At 33.4% G+C, this 23,585-nt stretch overlaps 1 protein-coding gene across 2 annotated transcripts; it reads left to right on the plus strand.

Moving 5' to 3' along the window:
* The first annotated feature begins 1,801 nt into the window (after nucleotides 1-1,801).
* Nucleotides 1,802-21,494, plus strand: LOC114258082 (uncharacterized). Of its 2 annotated transcripts, none has more exons than XM_082868248.1 (14): nucleotides 1,802-2,051; nucleotides 2,604-3,415; nucleotides 8,900-8,981; nucleotides 9,082-9,138; nucleotides 9,369-9,424; nucleotides 10,318-10,552; nucleotides 12,089-12,175; nucleotides 12,435-12,509; nucleotides 16,699-16,785; nucleotides 17,697-17,761; nucleotides 17,834-18,083; nucleotides 18,165-18,253; nucleotides 20,734-20,848; nucleotides 21,059-21,494. In XM_082868248.1, exons 2-14 carry the CDS (start codon nucleotides 2,667-2,669, stop codon nucleotides 21,098-21,100), a joined length of 1,989 nt encoding a protein of 662 aa, XP_082724374.1. In that variant the 5' UTR covers nucleotides 1,802-2,051; nucleotides 2,604-2,666; the 3' UTR covers nucleotides 21,101-21,494. The 2 variants fall into 2 exon arrangements, with proteins under 2 accessions (XP_082724374.1, XP_082724375.1); XM_082868249.1 differs by lacking the exon at nucleotides 1,802-2,051 and adding an exon at nucleotides 2,054-2,376.
* The last annotated feature ends 2,091 nt before the right edge of the window (nucleotides 21,495-23,585 follow it).

Raw genomic sequence — 23,585 nt, forward strand, 5'->3', positions numbered from 1 at the left:
TTGGAGTCCATAGAAGTCAGGCTTCTAGTGGGACTTGGATTGAGTAAACTATAAAAGAGAGGCACCCCCGTGGGTCTAAGGGACACAATTTTATGCTTAAGCTTGTGAGTTTAGCACTTGATTATCTTTGAGAGATATACTGACTTGATCGTCGGAATGCCCCCGGGTGGAAGAGCCACCGCCGGAGCCTTTTCTTTTTGTTACAGGTTTGCTGAAGCCATCTATTCTGCCGGTGCTCTCCAGCTGATTACTAAGCGGGCAGTGTGGTCAGAAAATTACCCACACAGTACCCTACCCAAGTTGCATATAAAGTAATTAAAAAATAATATTATGGGGTGTTTTGAAAACACAATTATAAGCTATTTTTTTACTTTTAACCTATTTTTGGTCATATCAACTCTCACATTTTTTATAGTTTTTTTTTGTCAAAAAAAAAATAAATTAAAAAGACAGTTTTTAACCATTTTCCCAAAACATTCCTATACATAATATGTGCATAAGATGTTGCCGAATTTTTATAGAATATATAATTTTTATACAATGTATTGTTGAATTTTTATTATGTTAATATATAATATAATTTTAATATATGTACAATATATAATATATTTTTTAATTATAAATATTATTCTATAGTTTTAATTATTGAGTTTTAATATTATTATTAAATTTCTTATTGTATTGCTAATCGAATAGGGTCTGAGTGGGGATTATGTTTGCGAGTTTGAGGTGCAAACGGAGAGAGTTTCATGAGGGTCGGGCGTTGGGGTTGGGGTTGGGGTTGAGGACCTGACCAATACCCTGCCATTGTGATCCTTAGTTTGACTCTTGTAACAAAACAAATGTTTTTAATTTTGTTAATTTAAATACTAATCTTTTGATTTATTTTCAATATAAATTATCTGTCTATTTTCGTTAGATAAAAATAATAGAAAAAGGATATTTTGAAATCATCAAACTCAACAAAAAAGATTATTTTAAAAATTTGATGTACACCTACATAATGATTAAAATATTATTTTTGTTCATTAATTTTACTTAATAAAAATAAATAATAATTTAAATTTAAAATTTTAAAAAGTTAAATTTTAAATTGATAAAATTAAAATTTTACTTTATTATAAAACTCAAAATCTCAAATTTGTTTTGCAATTTAACATTAAATTTATTTAAATTATTAAAAAAGATAAATTATAAATACACTCTTTGAAATTTACTTAACTCTGGTTTGGCAATTGTTTCCAGGCTACAAAATCACAAACTGCCAAAAATGATAAACGTGAGTTGTGAAGCACGTGAGATGGATGGACAATTACTAAACTACCCCATATATACCAATACACATCTTTGCGTGGATATATGGATTTGACCGCGTGAGGGTAATTTTGTCATTTCACTTTTGGAAACATTATTTCCAATGCCAAAAAGCCAAAAAATCAAATAAGAAAATCAAACAAACAAAAAAGTTCAGGTTAAAAAAATTAAAAAGCCAACTAAAAAAGTCATTGCCAAACGAAGCCGTAAAATACTAATTCTCCCTTGTAATTTGAAAAATTACAAGTACTTCTTGGTCATAATTTTTTATTTAACAAAATTAATTAAAAAAATAAAATTCTCAACAACTCCCATATAAAATAACAAAATTACTCAAATTATTAATTGAAATAATTACTCAATTAAAAAAAATTAATTATCAAATTAAAAAATAAAACAAATTAATTATTACTCAAATTATTGATTGAAATAAATTTACAACATTATTAAAAATAATTAATTAATTTAATAATTTACTAATAAAAAGATTATTTGTTATAAAATTACATGATAATTTACTAATAAAAAGATTATTTGTTATAAAATTTCAGCAAACGAGGGATGTATTTGTAATTAAAAACAAAAAAAAAAACAAAAAACCAAACACATGGGCTGCCCCAAACGGGCAAACTAACCTACACAGAGTTCACTCGACAGGTTCGGAGACGCACTCTTCTTCGTAGTTTGCCCGTTTGACGCTTTTCTTCTCTTTCTGTGTCGCTGTTAAACCCTTAGAGGTAAATCTCATAGACTCTTTTCATTGGTTTTTTTTCAATCTCATCTTCCAAAGTTTTCCATGTAAATCTCCCAAATTTTGGGATGCTTTTGGTCGGTTGTTGAAATTAGGGTTTGCAAAAAACCCAAACTATTGATTCCTTCATTGTTGCAGGAGCAATATTGTCTCGTTGTTTGTAAATTACTGTTCTTTATACATTTTTGTCAGTGCTGTTAGTTTGATATTTCCATTGAAGTTGGTTCTGTTTACTCTACGGACTCAAATTCAAATTCTTTCCTTGTGAACTTTGTTGGCTACAAAATATTGGTTTATTAACATGTTATTGTGTATGTATCCATGTGAATTTGTGCCTAACATATGGGACACGATAAGGTTTTGCCTGGATTCCAGGACCATTTGAATCAATATTTGATTATACTGATGAAAGGCTTCCCTGGAATTGTTTCAAGTGAAAAGGGTGCATCAGGGTTTCAAATATGCGTGTCTATAACTTATTTATTATTGAATTTCGTCTGTCTATTTCAATGTTTTACTTGTTGGTATTTGTTTTCAGATCCCATTGGCAATAAGTGTCGTTTCAGAATCCATCCGAGTTGTTTGATTTAGAGATTGTTCAATGGAGTTTGATGAATATGATTATTTAGAGAAGATGGTGGAAAATACGGACCCTCAGAAATTGAAGGAAGCAGCAAATGGTGGGGAAGAAACACTTAAATCCGAAAAGAAAGAACGGACCCGTAGTTCAAAGCACAAAATTGATGAGAACGATAATGATTTGGATCACCGGGCAAAGCGATCGAAGTCCAGAGGTGAGTCTCGTGACCGTGACCTAGAGAGGGCCTCGTCACGACATCGATCGTCTCCAAGAGATGGAGAAAAGATTGACAGGGACCGACATAGAAGTCGTCGAGATCATAGAGACAAGGACAGGGATAGGGACCGGGAAGAGAGGAATGGAAAGGACAAAGACCGAGAGCGGGATCGGGAAGAGAGGAATGTAAAGGATAGAACCCGAGAGAGGGATCGGGAAGAGAGGAATGGAAAGGACAGAACCCGAGAGCGAGACCGGGAAGAGAGGAATGGAAAGGACAAAGACCGAGAGCGGGATAGAGCTAGAGACAAAGACAAAGGAAAGGACCAGGATCGAGACATAGATAGAGACAAAGAGAGGGACTGTGATAGGGATAAGAGAGAGCATAAACCTGACAATGAAAGGGAGAAGGATAAAGAGCAAGAGCGGTCACGTAGAAGTATAAGCCGTCCAGAAATGCATCGGGATGAGCAAGTTAGAGAGAAGAGTTGGGACGGGGAGTTCAAAGAAAGGGAAAGGGAGAAGGAATTTAGAGAACGGGATCGAGAAAACAGGTAATTTTGCAAACTTCAAACTGAACTATTGACTTATATTGCATGCTGTACGTGTGAAACTAGTATAAAATTTCGTGTCTTTCATATAGATTTTATTCTGGATAAAATTCTCTGGTTAATTATTAGTTGAATGAGGCACTCATTCCATAATTTTATGTTTGTTATGTCACAAATTACGACATGAGTTAGTTGTTGCTTACAAGCTTATTTTTGAGTTTCATAATTAGTTTACAGTAGCCCTAGAATAACTATATTAGAAGCAAATTGGGCAAAAGTTTTCTATTGTATGGAATATCTTATGTAATTTGTTCATACGACCTCCTGGAATTATGGTAGGCCCGACAGTTGTCAAATTGAGAATATATCGCTAATCAAAAGCCTAATATTGTAAATCATGAATCAAATTGAGAATCTTTAAGATTTAGCATAAAATGATTTTAAATAATCATATATATGAAATAAATTGACTTTGATTTGTGTTATAAAATAATTCTTAAATAAGGACGTAATTACATTGTCTAATTTGGAGAATGTTGCCTTCGTAGCAAGAGATGTGTATCCAAATCCCACCAACTGTAAAATTATTCAAAAATCATATAATATGATCTCTCGAGTCTTGACATTAAAAAAATAGGCTTAGAAACCCTTCATAGAATATAATATTTAGGATAGAATTAAGTAGAATCCTTTAATTTATAACTTAGAACATTTCAAAGAGTGTGTATGTTTATTGTTTAAAAAATGAGAAAAAAAAAATGTTATAGAACCATGGTCCATGTAATATTGAATTATATTTATTTCATTAAAACAACAAAAGACAATTCATGGTGCAAGTTTCTTTAACCTTAAACATTCTTAGAAGATGTAATATATATATATAATACTTTTTTGAGGAAAAAAATAAGGAAAAAAGTTAAGAATATGTCAAGTCTGACTGGATCTGATTGGACCCTATTAAGACCTTATAATCATCAAAATAATAATAAATCATACATAGCTATTGGTTATTTTCGTACTCAACACTCTTAAAAGTTGTATTATGTCATTTTCAGTAAAAAAATAGAAAAAAGGGTTGGATTAGTCAGACACAATAGTTTCAAGAGTTGTATGAATCATGAAAAGTGAATCGAATTGTGAATCGTGTGATTTACCATAGATTCTATCCCATAATAAATTCACCCATAGATTTATATTGATTTATGAATGAATTGCGAATCATAAGATTCTGATAATAGAGGTAGGCACTTAGATGGCACAGGACCGCCGGAGATGGATGGGAAGAGCATTGAGGTAGCCTTAGAGTAGAGAGGGAGAATGACTAAGAGAGAGAAGCCTATGAGCTTGCTGTAAGTGGAGGCTTCCATTTATAGGAGGTGGGTCATTGGGGTAAGCTTGCCCTCCTCTCCCAAAAGTAACATGTTTTAAAGTTGTGAGGCCCTAGCCCAAAGCATATAATATTATTAAGGTTTGGGATGGGATGTCAAACAATTGGGGATAATATTAAAGTGATCCCCAACTTTAGCCCCCATTTCACAAGGACCTGGTGATCCTGCACAGGGTCATAGATTCCTCGAGCATCCCATGATTGAGACACCAACCTGAGGGGGTTCATAGGCCCTACTCTTGACCTAGATTGGCTTGGCAACATGGCGCCCTTCTAATCATAGCTTGCAATGGTAGGCGAGGCAATGAGGTAGGCTAGCGAGTGGAGTTGAGTGATTCGAGTGGAGCGAGGTGTGCGAAATTGGTTGAGCAAAGCACTAAGCCAAGATTAAAATCATGCCTTATCATGTAAAGGAGCGGTTTGAGGCCACTACCTAGCGATGACGTGGCTTGCCACGTATGAAACTCAAATACATGTACTACACAAATTAATGATTCTATATTGGCAGATGAAAGCATATTGTTAATAACCTTACATACATTGTAAGTTTGTAACTAAATATATCTAAGATATTTATGCATGAATACATATACAAGGTCCATGCAGGCATATTCCAAAACATCCCTGGACCCTCCTTGGTCTTCTACTACCATTGTCCTTCTTTATTGGGAACAGTATGGTTACTTAGGGAGTATATCATCTTACAACATATACATATCTCATTCACTATAGCTTTACGTTTGCTACTAATCTAGTGGTCTATATAATTGGTTCCTACTTGCATGAGTATCTCATAGATATGGGATATCCATGTCAAGGAATGTTGTCTGAATGTCTCACCAATATGGGATATCCATGTCGTGGTATGTTGTCTGTGGCATTTTGTTAATAAGCAGCATAATAAGGGAGCAAGAATAACAGGAGTAGTTTGCACCAATAACTCAAGGAACAACTTTCTTATGCATTGATAGATTATTGTTCCAACTCCCAGACACTTAATTGTAGTTATACTTGAACATCTAAAGGCATGGGGCTTCCATATAAGTTTTTCTCTAGCAACATAGTTGTGCTGCATTTGCCACTACCACCACCCATCGAATTTTTTTCCATGCCCATTGCTAAAATATAAGTTAATTGAAGTTTAACTGGTTTTCAGGTTTAGTAGCCTTATCCTCTCTTTTACTTTCCTATGTGGAAGTAATCATTGGATATTTATCAGTTGAGCTTTTTAATTGAAAATCTATTTTTGTTTCCAATAATTGTTTTGGACTTTTGGTAAGTGTGGCCCCTAACAAGACTTCTAGAATAATTTTTGCAAGTGTACGGCTATGTTTGGTTTGGTTTTTAAAATCGATTTTTTGAACTAATACTTTTATATGGTTTTATCTTTTTTGGGGCTGAAATAATTTTTAAAAATTTAAAATATTTTTTTGCTGTTTATTTTTGTCAAACTAGTTTTGATTTTAAAAAAAAAATTCAGGCAAAAAATTTGGAAAATGAACCCAAACAGAGCCGTCTTTGGAATTGTAGATGGATTTGACAGTACATGTATGATTCTGTGGAGTAAACTTTTTTGGTTTTTGTTTTTGACTAGTATTTTATGAAGTAAAACTTCACTTCTCTTTGTCTGCTTTGACTTCTCTGGACAAATTACTTGCATTTTTCCTTTGGTGAATTGCTTAATAGATGTTAAAAAATTTCTCACTTAGAGTCCATTTGACCTAAATTGCTTTGTTTAGTTTGATTGACACGGATCTTCCATTTCTACATGGAAGGACATTTGGTTTAGGAAGATGATATTCACCTTGCCTCATGCCGAAGTTTTTTTTTTTTTTTTAGGTTCACTTCTTTTCCAGGTGTTTTGGTTAAGATTTCTATTAATGCCACTGCCAAATATGCCAGAGCAATTCTCTAGAAAGGGTAAAGCAAATTACCGCATAAAAACCCACTTACTAAAAAATAATATTTGCGATGAAACTCTATTACAGAGAATTGTGAGCAAAATTACTTGCCGAATGGCACACCACCTTATTTTTTTCATGTCCACGCCATATTTTAATTTGTCGGGAGCGTGTGAATAACCTCCTTCATAGCATAATGCAGCCAGGTTAGCGTCCCAAGTAACACCAAAATATGTCCTCATAGGAGAGTATCTTAATGTGAAATGTATTTTATTGCTAAAATTCAGGTTGAAAACACAATTTGAAAACTATGTTACATGCACTCGGGTATATATGTCGGGTATATATGTCTAAGGTCCGATTCTTCTAATTCTCATAGCTTGTTTAACAGGTTTTTGCACTATTTTCCAAGTGATTTTCTCACTGGTAGTTTTCAAGCTCTACATAGTAACTCGTACTATTTAAGTTTTAAAATTCTGGATATTGAACGTTAGATTTTTTGGAGACTAGCAGATATGCTAGAGCAATCTTCGAATGGTCATTCTGGTAACTGAGCCAGACTCAGAAACTCTGATCATGGGTTTAAATGTTCTTTCTAGACACTGGAATCGTTAGAAGCTTACATTGCAAGATTGGGGGTTTCTATCTTGGAGATCTTAACTCAAGTGGTGATATCATTTTATAATTTTCGTTATCCTCCACCTCTGAACTTAGTTTCTTAATTATACTTATTCTGTTGCAGAAATGCTGGTGAGGGAGTGATGGGCTTTGCTTAACAGAAGCACTTCATCTTCCGATGCTTGTGGAAAATCATTGTTCAGTTGCCAGATTGGCCATAATTCTTTTGCAGGATATGTAAAAATATCATAAATATGTTCTCTGATTGCATGTCATGAAGTTACAGGTTTCTTTGATACAAATAGTTGCCTGCAAGGAAGGTCTTGTTGCACTGTTCAAGTTGCACCACTTCGATGGTTCTTTTTTATTCTGCAGCGCAAATCTTTTGAGTTGTGCTGCAATTAAGTACAAATCTTTTCAAGAATCTTTTTGGGCTTTTTTTCTTCTTCTTTCACAGCCCAGAATTCATGGCATTTTCGTTCTCCATAGAAATCTTTGTTTGCCTGGTGTAACCTTCTTCCTTCAATAGGTATCTCTGAGAAGAAATTTGTATAGTTTGCCTGATGTCTGACTTTTAAACAAAACGTCTTTGATTTCTAACTATTTATCTACATCTCATACTCTAATTGCTATATGACCCTAGAGTTCTAAAGTTGAATGAATTTGTTTTGATCATCAATTACTTTGGAAAATGTTGTTTCTTTTGTTAATTTCTTGATTTAATATTAAATCATACATTACAAAGTCAATTTTTATACATCTGTCTGAATTTTTAGTGGTTGCATTTGTGATAGTTTCTTTAGATGATTTTTTTTTTTTTAATTACTGCAGTCCTTTTGCGATCCTTAAATCTTTATCACAATTTTTTTGCTACTCAACACCAATTCTAGCTTGTGCTAAGTATCTTATTGCATTTTGTGATCGTCAATCATGTCAGTGGATGTTTGTCATTTTAGTTTTATTTATATATGTACAATTTTAAGCCTTTTTATCGCTTGCTGAGAATGTAACTCTTTTTATAGAATATAAACTTTTAGCAGGTTCCACACTGATGTACATGTTCTTTCAAATAATAACATCCTCCAACACTGCCTTTTGTTTGACCCCATGATATTGTTTCTGATGAAGATTAGGTTGTTTGTAGAAGGGGACAAAATCTGTTATTAATTCATTGCTTGATGTTGGATTACATAGTTCACTACTTGGTCCTACTGTCCCTATTTCTTTTAGTTGCTACTTCATTCCCAGGTTGGTTCTCATTAAATTTTAAAAATAAATTTTTTTTTTTTTTGCAATTTTGCAACCGTTACATTGGTCCCATCATTTTAATTTGGTGCACGTCACTGCAGGGTGTGTTAGATGGGTTCAGCCACATACTGGAGAAAATTTGCTGCCCTTTTGGGATTGTTCTTTTCTTGCTTTCTCTTCACATTATTGCTTACATTTTTCCTAGTAGCAAGCGCATTTTCCATAGTTATGTGTTCACTCGTTTGACTCACCCTTCATTAACTACAGCGGAATTGTTGTTACTTATAAATTGACCAAGTAACGATAATATTTGAAAATTTTATTCTCTTTCAGGCGATATAAAGAGAAAAAGGAAGAAGTGGCAGAGCCAGAGGTTGATCCTGAACGGGATCAGCGAACTGTTTTTGCTTATCAGGTAAATGGTAATTGAAATGCTACAGAATGGCTTTTGTGGTGTTTTGTTTGGTTTGTTACTTGCACTTTGCTGACATATATTTTCTCTACAATTCTGTCAGATATCTTTGAAGGCAGATGAAAGAGATGTGTATGATTTCTTCTCACGGGCTGGCAAGGTTATTGCTTGCTCTTTCTTAGTCGTATATAAGTCATATGGCCTGTTGTTTGAGATGAAGTCTGCTATCAGAGTTATTATTGTTTGTAAATAGTTCCATGTTCATTTTATATAGCATGTTCTGCCTCTTGAGGTGCAGTAACAGAATGATGGTATGTACCTTTGAAGGAGAATTTGATTGTTTTGTCTCTAGTTTTTCTAATACCTTTGAAATTTGAATTGCCATTCCAGGTGCGAGATGTACGCCTTATAATGGACCGCAATTCAAGACGTTCCAGGGGAGTTGGGTAAATTGCGTTCTTCCTGCCGTGTATCTACCTAAGAATTAGCTTGATTGAATTTTCTTCTACTCTACTATTTGTAATTTTAATCATCAAGTGGAGGATTGTCATCTTGCAAATTCATTCCAAGATTAGACCTCTACACCTCTTTTTCAAACTAAAGCTGTTTCATTAAAGAGGGAAAATCAAAACCTACATTAATCACATGGGGTCTATATGCTAAGCCAAAAACTAATCATGGGATTTGGCTTGAAAAAAGTTGCCGCTAGGCCAAGCCCAAAGCTTTGCAAGATAGATAATGACCCTTATCATTGTTATCACCCTCCACCCATCACCTGACTTGAAGGCCCATTTTATTATTTTATTTTATGACAAGGGTTAGGTATGTACCCAATCTAACCCCTCACAAACACTCATTAATGGGTATTAATTGGGCATTGTTTGTTTGTTGTTGTTGTTATTATTATTATTATTATTTTTGTATGCTTGTGATTTTGAATTCTGGAGTGTTTACAGAGGATGGGATTTATTTACTTCAATATCCTCAATAATATTTCTCTTTTGAAAGTGGAGGTTGTTCCCATATGTTTATTGATATTTCAGCAATGCCAACTAGATTTGATTGTTGCCTTTGGCTTCATGAAGCTATAATACCAGTATGCTTTGAAGTGACAGTGGGCCATTCTGCTTATTGCTTCTTGTATCCCATGCAAGTTAGTGAATTCAAGGTCATAGTTATATTATAGTCAATAAAAAAAGAGGAAAAAACATGAAAAAAAGAAAAAATTATGTGTGGACTGGGCAGTAAATTTGCTAGATTATGGTTTATCTTCACTTTCTCCAATTTTTATCTTTTTACCCTTATTGGTACAATCCAGACTAATGCAGCTTCTTTGCAGGTATATTGAATTTTTTGATTCAATGTCAGTCCCCATGGCAATAGCACTCTCTGGTCAGCTACTTGTTGGTCAGCCAGTGATGGTTAAACCATCAGAAGCTGAAAAGAATCTGGTTCAGTCTACTACATCTGCAGCAGGTGTAGCAGGTGGGCTTATAGGCCCCTATTCAGGGGGAGCTAGAAGGCTTTATGTTGGCAATCTGCATTTCAACATAAAAGAAGATCAACTTCGTCAGGTAGAAATATTTTCTAGTTGGGGATTTTCTGTTTTTTGTTAAAAAAAAAATAATTTGCATTATTTTCTTCATAGAAAAATAGCTGGGGTTATTATTGATGCTCTTTGTGCAGATCTAGTTTAGGTTGTCAAATGTTGTTTGGGTTTGAATTTTTCCAGGCAAGGGGCTGATGGGGTCAGTTTGGGGCACTCTAAACTTAATCCCAGTTCCTCTATTTTATTGTTTCACATTGCTTATGTATCTCATATTCTTGTTATTTGATATTCCTTTTGTATCTTCAATTTATAAGATACACATGAAACAACTATTTGTAAACATGATATGCTTTGATGTCACATCATAGGTTCTCATGAATTTCTTTGTTACTATTGTTATGCACTAAGGCCTCGTTTGGGAACAGGCTATTTTAGTAACTTTTTGACTTTTTATGAAAAGATGTGCAGAAAAGTAGAGAGGTGATGTGACTAGTTTTAGTTGGCTTTTTGACTTTTTGGCTAAACTAGCCACTCCCCAAACGAGGCCTTAATAAGGTTTCTGGGAAGCCTGTAGATGCATGCATTTTCTCCTCATAAGATGGTATAGGCAAGGTTCTGAAAAGCGGTTGCGGTCGCTGTAACGGTGGTGGTGGCGCGGTTGCGTTTGCGGTTGCGGTTGCGGTTGCGGGGTGTAAAGGCCGTAGCGTAACGGTTGCGGTAACCGGAATCGTGAATTTTTTTATTTTTCGCACAATTTGAAAAAAACTTACCGATACGCATATTTTTTTTCCATGATCGTATTTATTGGGTTTTAAAATAAATATTGATCAATTTTTATAAATTTTAAAGTTTGATCCAATATATTTCATATTTTTAAATCACTAAAAACTGAGTTTTTTACATTTTATTTTAATAATTAATGACTTTATATTATACAAAAAATCAATCACTAACTATTATATATAAGATAAACAATGACAAAAGTAAGAGAATAAATAAAACCTAAATATATATATATATATATTAATCAAACCAAATAGATAATGACCACACTTATTATTATTATTATTATTATTTTCAAACAATATATAGGTAGGCACACACAAACAAAATGGTTGAGTGATAGCAGCTGAATAGAATAACATAGGTCTTACAACTTCAACATATCAGTAACATGTTCTTCATCTTCCCTATTCTCTCTCTATCTGTTGTTCCTCCATCTTCCCTCTTCTCTCTCTATCTCTCTTCCCCCATTTTCAACTTTTTTTTTTTTTGTGTTTTTTCGAAAGAAGCAATTCGGAACCGTTACGTAACGGTGCGTAACAGGTCGTCACGGCACCGTTACGACCGCTATAGCAGCCGCTACGGCCGATACACCTGTGAATCTCAATCACACTGTAAAAGCGGTCGTAACGGGTGGCGGTAACTATCACAACCGTTACGTAACGGCGTTACGTAACGGTTGCGGCCGCTTTTTAAAACCTTATATTGGTCATTTAGTTTTGTGCTCTTTTGTTTATCCGACCCTGAGAAAATAATTTGTCTTGTGCTCATTGGCCAGGTGTTTGAATCATTTGGTAATGTGGAGCTGGTGCAGTTGCCTACTGACCCGGAGACAGGGAATTCCAAAGGTTTTGGCTTTGTTCAGGTGAAACTTACTGGACCAATTTGCAAGAGTTGTAATTTTGCTGATCAAATGGGAATGTAAAACATCATTTGGATATTAACGTTGGGAAGGAAACTCCAAGGTCGTAATTAAAGCTGACGGCTGTGGGGACATCAGAGATGGAATAATTTGCAGTGATGAAAATAGCTTCTAAAATTTGTAGTAGTGACCTGCTAAGATGCTCTGCTAGATTTCCAATTTAGGTTGCAGACTGATAATAAGTTATGTGGTTTTGTTGCAGTTTGCACGTCTTGAAGATGCTAGAGCTGCACAGAGTTTAAATGGACAGCTGGAGATTGCTGGTCAAATAATCAAGGTGACTTCACTTACCTCTCTCTCTCTCTCTCTCTCTCTCAATTTTTTTTGAGGTAATTACCTAAAAGTCCTATTTACAAATGTTATGGTAGCTTAGGTCCTATTTTAGGAGTTGTTTGGGATGATCTAAATAAGAGCATTTTTTGACTTTTTATGAAAGATGGGTTGGGTTTGAAGTGATATGATAGAGAGGTGATGTGACTTAAATAAGATGATGTGATTTAAATAGGACAGTGATTTTTTGGCTTTTTAACTTTTTTAGATTATGACAAACAAGGCCTTAGATTTTTCAAACCAACAAATCTTATTTAGTAAAACTGAGAATATTATCAGTTTTTTTTTCAATTTTTAAAACTAAGAATACTATTGGCTATGTTTGGTTTCATTTTTCTAAAAACAGTTTTCAGAAAATTCTACTTTCTTATTTTCCGTATTTTTTTGTTTTTACTGAATTTTTTTAATATTTTATGCAATTTTTTTACTTTTTAGACACACTTAACATAAAAACACCTAAAAAGTAAAAAAATTGTAAAAAAAATCTTTTAAAAATTCACTAAGTACCAAAAATACAAAAAAAATACAAGAATTCAGTATATTTTTTTGTATTTTTATGTATTTCTTAATTTTTTAAAATATTTTTTCACATTTTTTTTACTTTTTAGATACATCTAAGTAAGGTACATCTAAAAAAGTAAAAAAAAAAATGTTTAAAATTTTAAAAATATTCACTAAAAACAAAAAAATACAAAAATAAAAGAACTCAGTTTTCAAAAAACTTAATCCAGAAAACTCATACCAAACACACTGATTAATTTTGCATAGTAATGGTCCATATAATTGTTTCACTAACTGATGAAAAAAAAACAGAGCATGAGATTAAACGTTTTTGCGCTTCTTCATACTGGTTTGATTCAACTATCCAACAAAATTGAAAACGTTAGTTTTTTTTTTTAGTTTTAAAATTGAGAATATTATTAGTTTTTTCATTTTTAAAGGTTTTCTCTCTCTCTCTCTCTCTCTCTCTCTCTCTCTCTCTTTTCAGTTTTGCACATCATTTTTCTAAAAACAATTTTCAGAAAATTCTACTTTCTTATTTTCCGTGTTTTTTTGTTTTTACTGAATTTTTTTAATATTTTATGCAAATTTTTTACTTTTTAGACACACTTAACATAAAAACACCTAAAAAGTAAAAAAATTGTAAAAAAAATCTTTTAAAAATTCACTAAGTACCAAAAATACAAAAAAAAATACAAGAATTCAGTATATTTTTTTGTATTTTTATGTATTTCTTAATTTTTTAAAATATTTTTTACATTTTTTTTACTTTTTAGATACATCTAAGTAAGGTACATCTAAAAAATTAAAAAAAAATGTTTAAAATTTTAAAAATATTCACTAAAAATAAAAAAATAAAAAAATAAAAAAACTCAGTTTTCAAAAAATTTAATCCAGAAAACTCAAACCAAACATACTGATTAATTTTGCATAGTAATGGTCCATATAATTGTTTCACTAACTGATGAAAAAAAAACAAAGCATGAGATTAAACGTTTTTGCGCTTCTTCATACTGGTTTGATTCAACTATCCAACAAAATTGAAAACGTTAGTTTTTTTTTTTAGTTTTAAAATTGAAAATATTATTAGTTTTTTCATTTTTAAAGGTTTTCTCTCTCTCTCTCTCTCTCTCTTTCAGTTTTGCACATCAATATTCTATCATTATGCTCCTTCATAGACACAATTTTCAGTTTTGCACAAAAAAATAATTTAGTTTTTTCAATTTTTTCTAAAAAACACTTTTTTTTTTTAGTTTTTTCAATTTGAAAGTTGATATTTTAAAGTTTTGAAAATTAAAATAAATGTCAAATCATCATGTTTTTTTATAGATAATCATAAATGATGAACAATTATTGTTTGAAGGGCAATTCTGATTATTAAAATTTTACTGGAACTTAAAGGTTCAAAAAATCTTAGTTAGGACTTAAATAGAGTATAAGTTCATAAATTAGGATTTGTGTGTAAATGTTCAGTTTTTTTATTTTTTTGGCCTACACCTGAGTGTGTGCAGACATTCGGGGTCTGAAGTATCACTCAAACTCAATGGGTGTTAAATAATCAAGGATTGGCTTACGTTCATTAAGAGCATGCTTTTGAGTCTCCCAACATATTTCACGTTCTTGCATACGATATTTGCCTGTATGAACCTCACCATCTCATCCACATCTGCCTTTCCCTAGGAAGAGACTTCACCTTTTCAACAAGGAACCCCTCTCTTTCCCAATTGTAATTAATGGAACACCCCCAAGTTGCATATTTCTCTTTCTGACCTTCTACGCTCCCCACTCTTTTGTGAGCTCTTATGTGGCCCACCCACTCTCCTTTCTGCTTCAATAGCTTCAAACAGACTCATAGCTATCTTCAAAACCGTCGCAAGAAACTCCCATGAATCTTCTAAAATCTTTTATACGCTATTACACTAGAAAACTCAGTCGGATATTTTCTTTGGTTTCACCTTCCCATTAGTCAAAAATTTATCCCACCACAAATCAACCTCTGTCCAGCCACTGCCACTGGTGAGCAGTGCAGTGGGGTATTAACCTCCCCTTGCCATGGCATCCTCCAACATCCCTTCCTATCCCTCCCTACTAGGTTCATACAAAGGCCATTTACTGGCCTCATCCTGCCCCATCACCTCAAAACCTTGACTGCTAACCTCCTCCTCAGAGCTACTGTTTGAATCTTCTATACCCTCTCTCTGTTTTATCACATCATCTGCTTCCCCAAAGCATGACAACATATTAGCAGCATCACTGTCTGCTTGCCTTTCAGGACCCAGCAACAACCCAGACCCATCCCGCCTGAATCTGTTTGAAAATCAAACCTGCACTGTGTTGGCACAGGAACCTCTGCTGGCATGATGCACATCTGAGGAAGATGGCACCAGACCCTTAGCACCATTGTCGAACAAGGAAAGGTCTTTCCTGAACTCTAGACATGATCGCAGCAAGCTTAAAACCTGCTCTGAGAGCGAGATTTGAGCCCCATTCAAAAAAAGTAAGCATAAACCTTCACAGTAACTATCTTCACCTCCTGTCCTCCCCCTCTTACTATGAATGACTGAGAGCCTTACTTCGAAGCTCCATCCTGTGAATCCACTTCTTCGCTTGAACCTTCATTCAACAGCAGAGCAAGGTGAGAATCACCCTTCGCCTATTCTAATTATGAAGTAGCGCCATGTCTTCCTTCCCCATCCTGCACTGCCAGTATGTTTAGTCTCCGTGCCCATCTCCCTCTCTGATAACCCAGCGAATCTGTTAGAGGTAGATGGGCCAAGATCCTCATCCAAACAGACTTCAAGACCTAATAGGGCTGCAAATGAGTGTCCAATACCTGAAAATTTAAGCTTCTGTTAATGGCCACCAATTTTTTTGAAGTGGGCTGCCCCACTTACTTTGGCTGGGCCCTAATTTTATTTTGAGGCCTCTGGACTTGTGTTACCAGAAAACACTAATACCCAAACAAATTACGTATTGGTACACATGTTCCGAAACATGGTACACTTACATTCCGAAATGGTAAATTTAGTGATCGAAAGCAATCCCAAAAGTTTTTTTTCTTTTCAATATATGTCCTTAAATGTTACTTTAGGACGAAAAAAAAATCAAATATAATAAACTAAAATCAAAGGTGAGTTCAGTTTTGGCTAGACAAAAACATTAAAAAATGGGTCATAATGCTCATAAAAACATTACATTTTATTGGATGCCTAACAGTTAAAAAAAATTTACTCTAGAAATACCTTAAATTCCTAAGTATAATATATACAAGTCTACCTCTATCGTACCACATTTTAGAGTATGTGGTGTACCCCGTTCCCGTTCCCGTTCCCATTCCCATTCCCGTTCCCGTTCCCATTACATGTTCCGGAATGATCCACGTTCTAGGTAACATAGCTTTCAACATAACAAGCAACACAAAGCACTGTCACCGACTCTCAGCCCAGTCCATGTGATCCTGTCCCCCATCAGTATGAAGTCCACTTCTAGCTGCTGACGGCCCATCACCAAGCCGACCTCATCTGCCCCCTAGGTGCAACCTCGCTAAAAACTGGAAAGCATAATTGTACCAAAAACCCTTCTCTGGATTTCTCATTTTGGATAGTCTCTTTTATCTGCTCTCTTTCATTGTGTAGGTGTCAGCTATTACTGATCAAGTTGGAATGCAAGATGTCGGGGTAAATGCTGGTGACTTTGATGATGATGATGAAGGCAGTGGTTTGGTTAGTCATTTATCTGAAATTTGGATGATTTATGGAAACTCATATTGATTTTTGTTGTTGTGGTCCTTGAACTGTTTTAATCTGTGTAACTCAGTATGCACATGGTTATTTTGTTTTCGACTGATGAACAATTGTCTGGAAAGCTAAAGCCATGAATGCATGCCATCACATGGTTTCATTTTTTTTCCTGTGCACATTGCTAAGTTGTCATTTAATTCAATTCTCCAAATGTATTTGCACGCATTGAACCACACTTCTGCTTCCTTGTTTACATTTGGAACCTAAGTTATCTTTCCTCTTTGTTAAAAGTTATTCCAGCACACTATTTAAATATGGAAGCTCTAGATAAGTAGTTTCAATGTTACATGGACACATTGAATTTTTTTTTTTTTTTTAGCCCTGGTGTAGAAGGTAGTTTGCTTACCTTTGATGAAATTGATCAAAACTGAGCATCTGTAATAGACTTCCGTAGGCTAGATGAGGTTTGTTGCTAGTGGATAACTATGATCTTTTGAGTTGACTGGAAATGAATCACTACGTTCAAACCACTTTGCGTCACAAGAGGTGGCATGGGATAGGCATGAAATACATTAACTAGAGAAGGCTTGGTGATCGAGAAAACTTGTGCTTTTTTGAACTGGCAGTCCTATATCAGAGTCATTCATTTCTTTGCCTGGCTTTGTTTCCTTCTATGTAAAGACACTGGTGCATATATTCCAATCATAATTGATGTTTCATGCTATACATGGTTTAATCTTGTTTCTTTTCTATATCCTTTTTTATTATTATTATTTTTTGGTTAAAATTTTGTTTGTAATGAGTTTTTGTCAATTTGCATATACTTGTAATTATGACTTAGGATTTAGTATACTTATCTTGAGTCCTGGTACTGGTTTTTAAATAATTTTCAGGCTCTAAATGCACGCTCTCGAGCACTTCTTATGCAGAAGTTGGATCGTAGTGGCACTGCTTCAAGGTTTGGGTTTGTCAAATTTCTAATTGCCTCATGAATTGATCTGGTTAATCTTACATCTTCTGTTGTCTGCAGCATTGCTGGTTCACCTAGCACCACTGTTGCTAATAGCCCTGGGTTTGCACTTCCAACAGCATCAATTCTTGGTGCCACACCTGCAGTTCCTCCTCTCATTAGTCCTCTTGTACAGGCTTCTGTTCCTGTTCTTGCAGGATTACCAAGTTCAGGTCTTTCAGTTCCCACTGTTACTGTTCCTTCTTTTGATACAATTGGTGTTCCGAGTGAGTGTTTATTGTTGAAGAACATGTTTGATCCAACGTTAGAGGTTAGTACACAAACTTTATTACAGGTTTTATTTTTCTCGCTTCTGTTGCTGGCTATACTTTAACCATAATATATTTTGCAGGTGGAACCAGACTTCGATCTGGATATTAAAGAAGATGTTGGAGATGAATGCTCAAAGTTTGGAACACTAAAACACATATATGTGGACAAGTAAGCATCCACACGGTTTATTTTCTCATATCCATCTTCTTTACATGTGATGAGAATCTTCTAGGATTTTGAAAATTTGACAATGTGTTGATTGGAAGCCCTTGCATCTCAGTTGGGCAGCCAATTTGGGAAATATGCCAAATTACTCTTTGGCATCATGTTGTCTTATTTGGCTAAATTTGGATGCTCGCAGATGTGGATTTTGATTGTCCTTTTAACTTTTTTCAGCCTATCAAAAAAGCAAGTTTGGCACACCCTTAATTAGGTGGTGTCAGTTTTTTTGAAGCTTAAAAGTTAGTTGGTCCTACCACGACAGTTTCACTGGTTTTGATGAGAGAAGAAAGGAAAAACACTAGATTTGGTCATATTTGTCCTACTATGACACATTAAGTTAGTAAAAACACAAGAAATGGTCATAGTGTCAATGGACCTTAATATAACTTGGTGTTGGTAATGCAAGTTGTTAATACATACATGCATGAAAATAATGCAATAATGCGTCAAAATATATTTGCATGTACAATAAAATCAGTAGGAAAATTTTATTTTTAAAACATTTTCCAATGATTAGAAAGTTTATGACATATGGTCAATGAGTTTTCTCTGAGTGATTAATTAGTCTTAGCATTGTCCCTTCAGATTCAGATACTTAATATTGATTAATATATTTGAAGCCTTCATACCTAGAAGGCTAGAATAGAAAACCTAAAATACTCTCTTTTTCTCTACTTCCATGAATTTATTTTTTTACTTTTTATTTTTTATTTATTTATTTTTTGTGTGAATTATTCATTCTACACTTCTCATGAAGCTTCGAGGTTTCGGGGAAAGAACAATAAACAACATATTGCCAATCCTCACTCCATTTTTATGTTTTTAGGTATATAGTATTGCTAAATTTTAGTAAGAAATATTATGGTCTCGACAAATTTCTTCTGTTATGCAGTAGTTCTGACATGTGTTACGATAAATCATAATCACCTTGCTTGTTTCCACTTTTCAAAAAACACTTTTCAGAAAATTTTACTTTCTTATTTTCCGTATTTTTTTGTTTTTACTGAATTTTTTAAATATTTTAAGCAATTTTTATACTTTTTAGACACACCTAACATAAATACACCTAAAAAGTAAAAAAATTGTAAAAAAAATACAAGAATTCAATACATTTTTTTTGTATTTTTATGTATTTATTAATTTTTTAAAATATTTTTTCACAAATTTTTTACTTTTTAGATACATCTAAGTAAGGTGCATCTAAAGAAGTAAACAAAAAATGTTTAAAATTTAAAAAATATTCACTAAAAACAAAATAGCACGAAAACCAAGAAAGTCAATTTTCAAAAAACTTAATCTAGAAAACTCAAACCAAACACACTGAATGTTATTTGATACTTGAAACTTTTTGTTGGAGAAATTGCTTGTTGATTTAATGTACACAGACTAGAGAAATAAAGTCGTTACATCAGAAGTAACCATACCGAAAGTTCTGTTGTGGTCTTGTCATACCCTCAAATTAACCTTGCTTTGGTTTAAAGCTCTTAAGCCCAATCTTTGAAGTTTTTCATCCTTTGATCCAGCTGACCCCCAGTATAGTTTTGTTATAAACTGTTTTTTGAACATATTAGTCAGTTTTGGGGCTGAATGAAATCACCTGATGCCTCAACCATACTTAACCTTGGCTTGCTCTTTCTTCAATCCATAACAATTTCAACAAGGGGAGGGAAAAATAAGCCCTAATTTGCAGTTCGAATTGGTTCATGTGGCCTCTTTGACATTAGTAACAGTGGTAGCATATCAAAACCTATTTTATTGTAATTTTTGTGAAGATGGTAAGGATGCTACTTTGTCCCTTATTTGCACATAAGATCATAATTTGTTTAAATAATTGACTTTCCCAAGATGTGATTTTTGTGTTGTCAATATTTTGACATGACATCTAGAATTTAATTTAACTAATCTTTCATCAAAGATAAATGAGATCAACATGAGATGCTGAACCCCTAAAAGTCCAGTGGAAGCTGAACTATGCTTGTTAAATGAACTACTATTTGAAGAGGAAAATATCCACACCTAACCATGAAAATTGGGTAGAATGACTCTTTTCTTTTTCTGGTGTATGCTTTCTTTGACCAGGTCTGAGAATGTTTATGACGCCTTTAGTCCCAAAATCATATGCAATTTTCTTATAAAGTAAATCCATCATTTCTTCATACAGAGTTGAACTTCCCTAGATAAAGTATTTTGAGGAAATTTAACTGTCTAATTATCCGTCCACAAGGGGCACTGGGAATGCATTAGTGAATTGCAGATATAACATATTACTTGGTTTGTATGAATTTTGCAATGTAAAGCATATGTATTCAGGGTTGAAAATTTGATATATGTATGCACGGTTATTATCCATTCACATGTTTAATTACCAAACAGCTGTGGATGTATTGTATTTTAGCATTAAATTCACCACTTTATTTGTCCAACAGGAATAGTGCTGGGTTTGTATATTTGCGATTTGAAAATACACAAGCTGCAATAAATGCACAGCGTGCCCTCCATGGGAGATGGTTTGCTGGGAAGATGATCACAGCTACATTCATGGTAAATTTTATTTATTATATATGAGATTATTTATTTTTATTTTCAAATTTCATGATAAACATTCATGGTAAACGTTTGATCTTTGTTTCCTTTTCCTCATTATTTCTCAAAAACATGTCTAAAATGATGACAGCAACATTCACTATAAATGATTTATTTTTTATTTCATGGTAAAACATGTGTAAATGAATATCATTGACGGTTATGCAGGTGCCCCAGAACTATGAGGCCAAATTTCCTGACAGCAGATAGGATGGTGGGATAGTGGATGCAATAGGAATCTGAAACGACTGTAGTCCAGCCAATGCCTGCATGCTGATGTGGCGGCTTCGCCACGTTCATCCAGTTTTGGCTGGCTTAGAATGGCTCGTGTACCTGAACCAAAGTAGTCATCCTCCGTTGCAGCAACAGATATGACTGCTGTCGAGGACACGCACAGTTTCCAAAGGTTTTCATAGAATCGTTTGATGCACAAAGGATATGGAATATCAAAAAGTACTGATCACTGATCAGGATCAAATTTCATAAACTTACTATTCTGTACGTGAAAATTTGTGGAGTGATTGATTGTTAAATGGTATTAATGGTTGGCAGATAGAACTTGCTGGTTTTGATAGTTGCAAAGCTCATGATTTCTTCACTCAAATCACTTGCTTGTGTTGTGTTTTTCGACAACTTTGACATTTAGATGGAGCATCATTATTCACCATGGAGCTCAAATGGTAATTAGACTTATTTGACAAAAAGGGTGGGGGTTTAAAACACCCTGCATCATATCTTCCCATCTCCCTGTTGCAAGGGATAAGCTATTCAGGTGTTAATGAGACCAAAAAAAAAAAATGTCATCTTTTCATGGAGTATCTTGATGAGTTAAATTTTGGTCGAGTCAGGTTGCTTTGTGCCATATGCTATTTTTTGTTAGAAAATCACAACAGTCATTGGCCTTAATTTTAGACCAAATTATAATATAATGGTGGAAGGAGCAAAGAAAGGATTAAAATGTGAAAATAATAAGGGGTGAATGTGCAAAGAAAGCATTAAATTGTAATAAAAAAGTCATTATAAAAATAATTAATTATTCTTTTTATTTTTAATTTTTTTTTATTATAAAAAGTGAAAAAATTACTTAAAAAATTAATTTCCAAAATAATCCTAAACTGCCTGCTTTAACCAATGGCAATAAGATATTTAAATTTCAAAAAAAAAAAAAAAAAAAAATTGTAATAAGTCACTTAGGACATGATTGTTAACATTTACATTTGTACTTTTAAAATATTTATTAAAAATTAAAAGTTATAAATAAAATTTTATTCTATATCTATTTTTATATTAAAAAATTTATAGAAAATTTACAAAATTAATTAAAATTTTATAATCACAAAAAAAAAAAAAAAAAAAAATCATTCCTTACTCTTTTGCTAACCATTTCGGTTGCCATTCACTCATCGCTGTCATTGCCCACGGTCACTGCATCCACCCATCTCCGCTTTGATCACGTTTAATAGTTATTTCTTTTGACAAGACCTGGTTTGAGGATTTAAAAAAAAGTTAAAAAGTCAAAAAATTATTAAAAAAATTAAAAAATTATCATTATTTATTAAAAAAGTTAATATACATAATATTAAAATACAAATCAATTTTATGTCATTCTAAGTACTGACGTGAAAGCAAAAGTAGTGAAAGGGAAAAAAAAATTACTTGTGTATATTCACTAAGTTGGATGGTAAAGTTGAATTCGTGGGAGCCCACCATGGATCCCGTTTTCATAATTCGAACCATTCAATTTGTAGAACTCGTCTATGACTATATATCTATAAAAAATCACGTCTATCGGATATCACTAATTACATGATCAAATCAGTTTTGTATAAAAAATGGATGGTGTTATAGTTAACAGTTGACAAAAAAAACTAATACGATCAGATAACTATCGATATCAAATCAACGTGATTTTTTACAAACATATAGTACTCGACGGGTTTTACGCATTCAACGGTTCCGATTAGAAAAACGGGACCCGTGGTGGGCCCCAATGGGCCGAATAACACTGTCCAATTAAAGCCTAAGAAGGAGGTAATCTTTTCCTATCTCCTACCCAGCCGACTACACTGTCCAACCTGTACGGCCTATTTCACTAACTTCTCCTACACACTTATTTATACAATTTTTTAATACACATTTTTTCATAACAAGTCAAAAAGTTAACCCAAACATTCATATTTTTTTTTCTCAATTTTTTAGTCCAAAAAGACAAAAAAATACACTTATTTGACACTCCAAACAACCTACTATCGATTTCCACCTCTCACTAAGAATGGGCCAATTTGAAAATATGGTTAAAAGTCAAATTTTTTTTAATCTAATTTGTGTCACATCACCTTTCTATTATATATATATATATATACTACATATGCCCGTGTCTAAAGGCACGGTGTAAATAATATTAAGATTAAAATACAGTTATAAAATATATTTAACAGACTGTACTCTACAATTCCAAACAAATCAAATATAAAAAAAATTAAATATCAAATAATGCACACCAGCCAATGCTCTGCAATTTAAAAGAAATTAAAACTAAAATGCACACCAGTTAGTGCTACTGCTGCCAATCAAATTATAACTATATAAGAAAAACAAATATTGTATTGTCATACACCAAAACAGTAGGTTAAAACTTTATTAAAAAAAGTGGGTTAAAACTTTCCAGAATATGTATGCTTTACAAAAGATGTGT

The sequence above is a fragment of the Camellia sinensis genome, chromosome 5 (genome assembly GCF_055761805.1).
Source record: "Camellia sinensis isolate YWXY chromosome 5, ASM5576180v1, whole genome shotgun sequence".
NCBI lineage: Eukaryota > Viridiplantae > Streptophyta > Magnoliopsida > Ericales > Theaceae > Camellia > Camellia sinensis.